Raw genomic sequence first — 10,429 nt, 5'->3', positions numbered from 1 at the left:
AAGATATATAATAAAAAGTTTAAAGATGAAAAACTTACCATAAATCAGTCGTAGCATCCGCGAATACACTCTTGCATTTACCATTCTTTCTCTCAATGTACTAGGAATTTTTTGATAGAAAATAAATAAAGAAGAATAGTGAAAGAAATAATAATAATAATAATAATAATAATAATAATATATATATATGTGTATTGTCTAGCGTCTTACATCACGTGGTGTGAGGGTAAAAGTTTTTGCGGCTATTGTGAAGCTTATAACTTCAGACAGCTTGTCATAATTAGAGCAGTCTGCTGCTATTCCGATTTGCTTATTAATCTTGACGATCAAATTCTAAGAATTACAATTATGGAGAAAAGGGTTAAAATTTAATTTAACAAATGAAATGATGAGAGATAATTAATTAAAACAGAAAGACTTACCGGTGGACCACGAATGTATGTACTCCCCGAGTCCACAAGAACTTTGCATCCCTTGGAGCAAACTTTCGTGTCAATTTTGCCCACAAAAAAGGAGTTAATCTTGAAGGTGTTATGCGGCCCTTCCGCATCAACGTAGGTATGAGCTCCGGTGAAGTGCTCTTGGTCTATACCTCCAAAGACTATTTCTCCACCGTTTTCACCAGAATCACTGTACCGTCGAAGCCATATCGAGAACACTTTCTTTGTAACCACCCCTTCATCCATCATCGTTCTCCAGATGGGACGAGCTCCTGTGATGGTCGATTTCGATAGGCCGGAAATTCCAAATATGCCATCCCACGGCCTTTCGTAAATCCGTCTACCCGGAGCTTCAGTTGCCTCGATGAACGCTTGCTGTTTGATGCGTAACCCGCCTATCTCGACCGCATCGTTGCTCATGAACCCCTTCAGAGAACCTGATCCGTATCTGATTTCTTTTTTCGTCCCTGTATATATATAGCAGATAGGTTTAAAATTCACAGACACAAAACCCACCAATTATATATATATAGCTATATACATTTATCATATTTATGGAAAATTATACAGCTTACCATCGCGTTTGAAAGTTTTTGATGCGCTTGATCTATACCTTCTGCTTCCCTGTTTAGGCCATATTGAAGAAGGAACCCACAGGTCGAAACTCCCGGTGTCAAACAACACGTTGAAAGGCTGACCCGGGGTTCCTACCATAATTTGCCCGAAGTAAGTATTGTCATTATCATTTGTCAAAGACACATCGTCCTTGTTCCACAAGGTTTTCGTTTTGAGTGGGATTCTCATCATGGCTTGACCTAGAAAAAGATAAAATAAAACAAGATGAATTATTTATACGTATGAAATAGTCATATACATATATATATATATGGGATATATATCTAATACTTTTAAAATGAAATTACATGTAGCGTATCGGGAGACAAGGAAAAGAATAAGACCAGCAACTATAAACCTTAAGCTAATACTCATGGTTTCTCTCTTTCTTCTGTTTTTTTTTTTTTTTTTGCAACTCAAGAGCCAAGACGGTATTTATAGACCATGAAATATTTTTCATTTGGAATTTTTTTCAGATTGATCCAAATTGAATTGCGTGTGTTGAATTTGATCCATATTGTAATATTTTTCATGTGGAAATATTGACCAAAAATTTAGCATGTTTGTACTTATAAGATAATATCATTTTGTTCTATTTCTGTCTATATATTTTTTTGACCAATTTTGTCTTTATTGTCCTTTGTATTTATCAAAATTAATGAAATAAAATAGTTCTACAAACCCCCCAAAATATGAAAATAGGAACAATTCAAAATATTCTCATCATTGTAAGGAGCATTTTGTCGGAAACTAAAACTTGTTAAATAAAAATTTCAAACTTTGTTATAGTAGATTTTATATTATACAGAAAATGACATTGTAAAAATTGAATTCTACGTTTTTTAGCTAATCCGTTTTTATTAGAATAAATAATCTCTAGATTTTTTTTTACTGTTTTTAACGCTTGTAATTCAATCTTCTAAGAGTATGAATGGTGACCAGGGAACGGTGAGGAATAATGCATTCTCTAATGTTCCTAAAAAAAATCACCATTCATAAGGAATAATAATTCCCTCTCATTCCCTTTCATTCCCTTTTTTGTAGAGAATTTAAGAACAAAATTATTCCTTGTTAAATTTGATAAGGACCAACCATTTCTTTTCATTCCTGATATTTTGTTCCCGTACATTCCTTTTTTATTCGTTCTTCTTAATTCCCGAATGGTCACCAGTCAGACCCTTAGTTGATTTTGATTTAGAACCTCTTGTCTTATTTCTACACCGAGTAGAAATTGTAATCTATGGATAATCATTATCCTAAAATATGGAAAGTACCGTTATCTAATATTTTGAAGATATATGACAATCTTTTCTATTTCCATATTTGAGTAAGATCAATTTTCTTAGCAAAAAAAATTGAAAAATCACTTGTATAATCATGACCAAATAGGCAAATATCCTAATATATGGAATGTACAGTTACCAAATATTTTGAAGATATATACAAATCTTTCCTATTTTCATATTTGAGTACAATCAATTCTTAATAAAAAAATTGTAAATCCTTTATACAATCATGACTAAATATCCTAAAATATGAAAAGTATAGTTACCAAACATTTTGAATTTAAGATATATGCAAATCTTTTTTATTTTCATATTTGAGTACAATCAATTTTCTTATTACTATTTTTTAGAAAAAAATCACTTTTTCTTCATTCTAGCGTAATAATCCCATTGATTTTAAGTTTTTAACACACTCTTCTTCTTTTTAATGATGTACTAGGTGATTTTTCCGCGGCGCTCATGCACGAGTATAAATATTTATAAAATAAATATACTTTAATAATAGATTGTTATTTATTTTAAATTTTAAATCAATTTATAATTTGTATGCATAATTTATATCAATAATATTATATTACTTTAATTAGACATATGATTTTAGATATGTTATATCTAGTCGGTTTTGTTATTTTTATAGTCGATTTAGTTATCATTTGGGTATATTATATTGCATCTATTTCTATGAATTCAATTATAATATTTTTTTAAAAAAATATATTAAAATTATGATTAATTTCTTTATTTGCATTTATTTTAAGTATATTAGATTGCATCTGCTTTTAATTTACGTAAAGATATATAAATATATTTGAGGAAAATTATGTATAACTTAAAATATATTATGCTTAGAATTAAATATAAAATAAACTATAATATGTAACTTAATATATGTAAACTATGATATACGTAAATTAATTTAATGATAATATTCTACAGTCTCATGCATATATAAACATTTTACAAAAGAACTAAATTATAACAGTTAGTAAATATTTTATTTTTATTTTTAATATGTTTTGAGTCATCTTATAATTTACATTTATAAAATAAATTATTATTATAAAATTATATATTCTTATTGTAATTAAATTTATGATTTTAGATATAAGTTGGAGTAGTCGAGTCACTCATGTTGTGAGTATATTGAGTTACATATATTCTTTCAAATTCAAACTGAAATATAATTATTTTTATTATAATTATGTAAAATTAAATTAATTTTATTTATCGTTTAAATGTGCATGTAGTTTCATAATATTTATCAAATTATATGTTTATTTTTTTTAAAACGAAACATCAAAAAATAAAGCGATGATCAATATAAATTTACATACATAAGTAACTAATACAATTATCAATATTTACAATAATTAAAATATTTTATAAATTATAATTAATTTAATGCCTTACAATTATTAAACGGTAAACTCAAATTTATTTTAAATAAAAATGAGAATTCAGATTTGCTTTGGTATTGTAATTATATCATATTAAGTTCCACAAACAAAAAAAATAAAATTTAAAACCAAATTGAATATTATGAAAACAAATAATTTTAATAATGATAAAATATAATACATCTACCTCGTTAAAGCATATAGTGTTATGTTATTTTAAAATATTTTTTAATTATTTGATCAAAAGATATTTATTGTTGATTTTTTTTAATATCTCTTAAAAATAAGCAGTTTAAAAAAATTGTGTGATTGTATTTTAAAAATCATATTATATAAGTAAAACATAATTTATAATTTTTTTACTGTAATTGAATGATATTATTGTCAACTAAATATATGAAAAACAAATTAAATATTTCAATAATACTAATTATAAACTATTTTTTGTCAATTAAACATATATCAGTTTATTTTACTTAATTATTTTATGTAATCATTTAAGAAAATAGATAGATATATAAAAATTATTTCTATTACTTTGAAAATATATATTTTTTGTATTGTTTAAAATTATGTTTTAAAATAAATATTAATATCAAGATTATGTGTGTGAATGTTGTTTTATGAAATCACATTATATGCAAATATATATATTTTCATCTAACAAAATATAGATATAAAGAAATATTTTATTACTTCAAAAGTATATTTTATGTTATTTAAAAAAAAATTATAATAGAATATTTCTATTTTGTGAATTTTTTTTTTAATGAAATCATATTATATATACATATATTTTCGTTTTTAAATTTATTTTTTTAATTTTATAAATGTTTCATTTTTATTATATATGTTATTTGGAAAATTTTAAACATGAAACTAAATAAAAAATTCAATAATAGTATTTAAATGTAATATTTTTAATTCATTAAAAGTATCAATGTAATCAACCGTCGTGAGAGTTAACGTGAGCGCGACATATAAGAAACTCACTTCTCAAATAATATTATACAGATATTTATGCGTCAACAAGATGAGGATTCTCCGTTGAGGGTATTATTTTGGGTTAGGATGTCGTGTTTAGAGTCTAGATTTGGAGAATTAGAGATTTCATTCAGGCCGGGTTTAAGAAACTATTTTCGGGTTTAGCGAACTGTTTTCGGTTTGAAAATTGTGTTCAAACAGAAGGTATTGTGTTTAAGCCAAGGCATCAATTCAAAATCTATTGGTTATTCAAAAAAGTAAAAATATACTGGTTATTCAAAAAAAAAATTTACCAACCATAAACAAAAGATTTGAAAACGAAGACGTTGCAGATAGCACAAACCAAATCCAAGATGATGTATATGAGAAAATTATAGCAGGAAGATAAATATGTTTGGAGTTGAGACTACAACAACCCATAGAGTAATCCAAAACTCATTTTTAATCTCCTAGAAAAACGAAACAGAGAGAGAGCTGAATATAGAGATAAAGCAGAAGGCAGATCGATCTTCTCATAGGTGAACATGGTAAATTTAACGCTCACTTGCAAAATAATTGAAAAGGTACACTAATAGAGTTGAGATTCCCAATCACATTTGTTTGAAATTTGGGACAAACCATCGAGCATTAGATAATTGAATGGACGAAAAGATACTTGGATGTGGTCTTTCAATTTCTTGTGTGCCAAAATTGAAGATAAGTATATCTTTTTTACTCCAAAAATGACCCAAATCAGAATCACAATAGTTATTATGATTGCCGCTGAAATATATTGAGTTTCCATTGACTCCTTGGATGGTGTTGGCAAGCGTAACGGTGATACCAAGATCCAAAAATATTGCTTCTTCCTCTCCCAAAGAATCAAGTTTCTCCCACTCGCTATTTGATGAATTCATCTTGTAGATACGGAAGTCCCAAACGTCAGAATTGCACGAAACTATGCTCTTAACCCTCAGAACTTCACCAGTCACTCTGACTACAAGATTTTCATTCTTGATCTTCCTACATACATGAAGAGGAGCATCATGGTAGAAAACATCCTCTGGCTTTCTCGAATAATCATAGTTAACTTGCGTCTCAAATACTTGTCGCGGGATATCTTGTGAAAAATCCAAGACTTTGACATCACGAGAGCTAGTATACAAGTAAAGTCTATGATCTTTGTATACCATGTCAAAATTAAAGTTGAAAAGCTCAATTCGTTTCCAATATTTATCACCCTTTCTGGAATAAACCAAAAATCTTGGTTGGATTATCCATATAGCCACATAATCTTTGGTTTTCTCGTCAAACCAGAATAGAACATCTCTGTTGTCTTGTAATCTTACAAGAAACATATCATCTTCAGTCTCTACAATGCTAAGTTGAGACTTCATGGAAGGCAGATCGATCTTCTCACAGGTGAATATATTCAAAATGTATAATAAATTGTATTGATGATCGTCTTGCATCAAGAGCCAACTTCCATAAGTAGCCAAACAATTACTATTTGCAAAGTTGACCCCTAGATTTTGAATTCTATATAACTTGTCTTCTTTTTCCTCGGGATCAAACAAGAGGCAGTAATCTTTAGCTTTTTCTGGAAATAGAATCAACCAAGGGATTTGGTTGGTTGGTGAAGATTGTTTGGATGCATAGTGCCAAGATGAACAAACAGATTTAGCCCTGTGAAAATCTGCAAAACCAAGATGTTCTAAAACCAACTGCATGAGATCTGAAGGAAGTTTGGACCACCTGCTTGGTTCCATCTCACGACAACTCACTCCTTGGGACATTTTAGAAACTAGAAAAGATCTACCTATCTCTCCTTTTTTTTTTTTGGGTCATTACATTTGAGAGCTCCATCTCTTTATATAACTTTAAGCATGCACTACTCCAATCTATAAAAAGATGTAATATCTCACGGTAATCAATTTTTTGAAAAGCAAAATTTAATTCTTTCTCGATTTAATAATATACTTGGAAATCATAAATTGGATGCATGTCCACAAGAAATGTGTAGATAGTAATTTTTAATTTGTTTAAATAAGCAAATTTTCATAAAGAAATTGTTGTAATTTAATTTTTTGATAAATATATACACATCCATATATTAAGTTTATAATTTTAAAGGAAAAAAGATTTTCATAACTTTTGACTTTCATTTTGATTTCAAAAAAATAGATAATCTAATATCTGAACCTAATTAACTACATACACAATTTTATACAACTCAAATTTTCCAACTGTAAAAGAAAGATCTTGTAGGTGTGTGATTGGATTCGTTACTCTTCATGATCATCTTTACCATTACCACTCAATCCTCATTCCATATGATCAATTTTCACATCATTAACCATCTCAGTCCTCATTCCATATGATCAATTTTCACATCATTAACCAATACTACATCTCACTCATAAAATCAATGACAGAGAAATTTGTAAAGATTAAACGAATAAACTCTTAACAAAGGATCTTCGACGACAAAATATAAAGCAGGTTCTGTTGTTCGACCATTATTAGATACTACAACTTGCTGTACAGATTCTCAAGTAAGAAAGTTAGTGCATTTAGAGGTCGTGGTTTGATTTTAATTACATAGATACAACCAATCACTCACTTCCTTCCCAACCTAACCAAAAGAGCCTCGTGCTTTGCAGCTGCAACTACTTCTGCAGCTTTGTTGGCAGATTCACGCTTCATTGCCCTCTTGGCACGCCTCCCTGTTGCAGCACTGTTGTTAGTCTTCTCCTCCTTTGCCTCACGCGAGGAGGAAGAAGAGCCTGATTCAGAGCCAGAGGCTTGGCCACCTCGGTGGTGCTTATGTTGGGCCTGGGCCGGCCTTGCTTCTTGGCGGCCTGACCTGACGAATCCATTGTCGCCCCACCTCCTGTTTCCTAAACGAAGATTCGAACCGTGCAGATAAAACTCGTCGAGGTCGTCATCTTGGTCTTCCTCTTCATACTCTGGTGGAATATACTCAGGTGGAATGTCGAAATCATAGTTGTCATTGCCGTTATATGAAACCCGCTCCACTGCTTCCAGTGGAAGAAACCAAGATGCTCTTAGGAGAAGGCAGACCCTCTCCTCGAACATGAAATCTTCAACGCTGCAGTGAAACATAATAGACAAAACTAGTTAGAAAGGACAAGAAAGTAGAGTCACGCTAAACAATGGTGCAAAATATAAATAAAGATTGAAATTTTTTTGTGTACCTTCCATCAAGAGAGCGGTGGACATTGAGAAAATCAAATGGGTGCTTACATTGTGGGCAGGTTGGTTTCTCTTTGTAACTTGCCCAACGGAGTATGCATGTCACACTATATATGAATACAAAAAATGAATCATATCTCTTAAAAATGAAATGAAAATGTACATAAAAGCAATAAGACGTTACCAGTAAGCATGTTCACAGCCTTTGACCATAGCAGTTTCTTGGAGAGGTATTGTATCCAAACATATCGCACAGCATCCGCCATGGTTCCCGAAACTCAGCTCGTTGCTCACTATTTCAATCTTCTTGTCATCCTAAACAACACACAGAAAACTACATCTTCAATCAAACCTCGTTAACGAATAATAACGAGGGAGAGAGTCAAGTCAACATCATCCTAAAGGAGTTGCCTTTGCCTAGGATTGTAATAAGAAATAGAAAAGAATCTAAACTCGGACACAAGTAAACAATTTAGACACAAAGTCACAGATTCAACATCAGGCAAAAAAAAAACTGTAAATCCAACCAAAGATTCGAAATTTAAGCTAACCCATGTACATTAAGCACAAAACGAATAAGGAGGTCAAGAGATTGTAATAAGAAATGGAAAAAAAAAAAAACAAGTTCGGACACAAGACACAGCTTCAACATCAGGCAAGGAAAAACCATTAATCCAACCAAAGATCCGAAATTTAAACTAACCCATGAATTCTAAGAGCACATATAGATCATCAATTCACACAGATTGAATCAATCAGGGATAATACGAGAACAAAAACCTGATATTTAAGAGACAAAGCTTCCACTTGCGTCTCAACAACGATCTGGATCGAGGAACTCATGGCGGCGAAAGGTAAGAAATAAAAAAAAAGAAGAAAATTGGATCCGATCCCCCAGAATCTGAGAACGAAAGATTAGATGATAAGAAGAAGAAGAAAAAAATGATTCCTTTTGAAATCTATTCACACGAACAAAAACTAATCGAGTAATCTGACGAAGAAGAAGAGTCTATAAAGCTCAGAGATAGATAGAAAGAGAGGAAAGTGATATATGAGAATGATTCGAAGACCTAAAAGGAGAGCAAAGAGCAGAGGAATCGGGAACCGCCGCTGATAAAGACCACCGCTTCTCCACCAGAAAATCGAGCGGTGTTAAGAAAAAAAAACAAAACCTAGCGGCTAGCGCTTTTATTTAATTTATTATTTTATATGAGGTTGAACTTAAAGAGTCCATAAAAATCGTGGACTGAATATTTTATTTATATATACGACAAAAATGATTTATTTATACATTTCAACAAAATCCATGTTGTAGTATTAAAAAACATTTATTTGGAATCGAAATAACCAAAATGTTATGAAAATAGTCCGAAGAGATTTTTTTTTTTTTTTAGTCCGAAGAGATTACTCAAAACAAGAGCATTGTTGCACATAGTTGAAAGGGTATTTGCAAAATAAGAAAGGGGAAGCTAATACAAAGATTAAACCGGTTCAAAGTGTCATACAAAGTACTTCAAATTTGTTTTTGTAAAACTGGTTATAAGAATCCAACTAACAAAGGAGTGTGACTGGTCCAAAGTGTTTGATGCACTCATACAAAATAAGGATTCAAAATTAAACGAGGGCATAGATTATTATTATTCAAGTTAATATACATAAAATATCTCTCGCAGTAGAGGACTTCTTGGTTCAAGTAGTTTCTTTAAACATTGGTATCATCAGCTCAAGCTTGGCCACAAGGAGCTGAGTCTTGTTGCCAGCTTTGCACTCTTCTAGTCTTCCCCAGTTGTATAAACCTATCAACACATAACATTCCAAATGTCATTAACAAACATTGCTTTCTCTACTCTACCCTCTCGTTTTAACTTTTTCAAGTTCTATCTTAATGTTATTCCTTTCTACTCTTACCTTTGCGCGTCTTTGCGAATGCTTGGACTACCCTCGAACAAAGTCGCCAAACTTTCTGGAGCAACGATGAATACGTTCGCCATTCTACACTCACACAAGTTGTTACTATAATTATTCTAAGAAATTTTAAGTGACTGGATAAATAAGAATCAAGAATGTTATTACATTCCCAGAAGCTCAAATTTCTCCTCCACAGATGGAACACTGAATCTCTTTACAAAATCTCCATACTCGTTTATGTCACGCTTCAGCCGTAGTCCTCCACTATTCACACCACACACAAAACAGAACCAAGGTTCATTCACACAAAACCACTGTTTTTTTTTTTTTTTTTACTTTTTGCAATGGAAGGGATATGTTAGTTAGTGCGGATAGAGTTTGATCAGAAAAAAATTCTATACCAAATTTTGCATGTTTATCTCTGTTTGGTTTATACCTGGGATTGAATGTGAACTTCTGCCAGTGAGTTAGTAGTAGTTTGTCTAGCCTGTTTCCCTGAAAATAACATAGAAAATTCACTTCAAATCCTCACCCTTCTCATTCGGGGATCAGATCATTCAGTTGTAATAATGCTAAACTACCACCAATCAGGTGAAAAGGTAGT

The 10,429-nt window shown here is 31.0% G+C and overlaps 4 protein-coding genes across 4 annotated transcripts in view; all 4 read right to left on the bottom strand.

Moving 5' to 3' along the window:
• LOC106309132 (aspartic proteinase oryzasin-1-like) overlaps positions 1-952 on the bottom strand; it is a 7,409-nt gene extending 6,457 nt beyond the window's left edge. The window contains exons 1-3 of the mRNA XM_013746201.1: positions 423-952; positions 211-333; positions 39-100 (exon numbers count right to left, since the gene is read on the bottom strand). Of these exons, the coding sequence (XP_013601655.1) occupies positions 39-100; positions 211-333; positions 423-860 (623 nt within the window). The 5' untranslated portion in view covers positions 861-952. The remainder of the gene's footprint in view (positions 1-38; positions 101-210; positions 334-422) is intronic.
• Positions 953-5,269: 4,317 nt separating this feature from the next.
• On the bottom strand, positions 5,270-6,521 carry LOC106311268 (probable F-box protein At4g22060). Its single transcript, XM_013748479.1, has one exon. The coding sequence runs from the start codon at positions 6,495-6,497 to the stop codon at positions 5,313-5,315; it is 1,185 nt and encodes a 394-aa protein (XP_013603933.1). The 5' UTR covers positions 6,498-6,521; the 3' UTR covers positions 5,270-5,312.
• Positions 6,522-7,191: 670 nt separating this feature from the next.
• LOC106309546 lies at positions 7,192-8,841 on the bottom strand (the record flags this gene model as incomplete). The annotated part of the gene is given in 4 exon segments (XM_013746596.1): positions 7,192-7,813; positions 7,920-8,024; positions 8,102-8,232; positions 8,698-8,841. Coding segments are annotated over 4 exon segments (792 nt in total). The 3' UTR covers positions 7,192-7,320.
• Positions 8,842-9,457: 616 nt separating this feature from the next.
• Positions 9,458-10,429, bottom strand: part of LOC106309131 (kinesin-like protein FRA1) — a 4,504-nt gene continuing 3,532 nt past the window's right edge. Inside the window, exons 7-9 of the mRNA XM_013746200.1 lie at positions 9,991-10,089; positions 9,826-9,909; positions 9,458-9,713 (exon numbers count right to left, since the gene is read on the bottom strand). Coding sequence (XP_013601654.1) covers positions 9,641-9,713; positions 9,826-9,909; positions 9,991-10,089 — 256 coding nt within the window. The 3' untranslated portion in view covers positions 9,458-9,640. The remainder of the gene's footprint in view (positions 9,714-9,825; positions 9,910-9,990; positions 10,090-10,429) is intronic.

Source organism: Brassica oleracea, chromosome C8 (assembly GCF_000695525.1).
Source record: "Brassica oleracea var. oleracea cultivar TO1000 chromosome C8, BOL, whole genome shotgun sequence".
Lineage (NCBI taxonomy): Eukaryota > Viridiplantae > Streptophyta > Magnoliopsida > Brassicales > Brassicaceae > Brassica > Brassica oleracea.
Note: the sequence above shows the minus strand (reverse complement) of the source record. Positions and strands in the feature narration are given on the sequence as shown.

Excerpts from the sequence above, each read along its gene's own strand:
- LOC106311268 (XM_013748479.1), bottom strand. The coding sequence starts at position 6,497 with ATGTCCCAAGGAGTGAGTTGTCGTGAGATGGAACCAAGCAGGTGGTCC.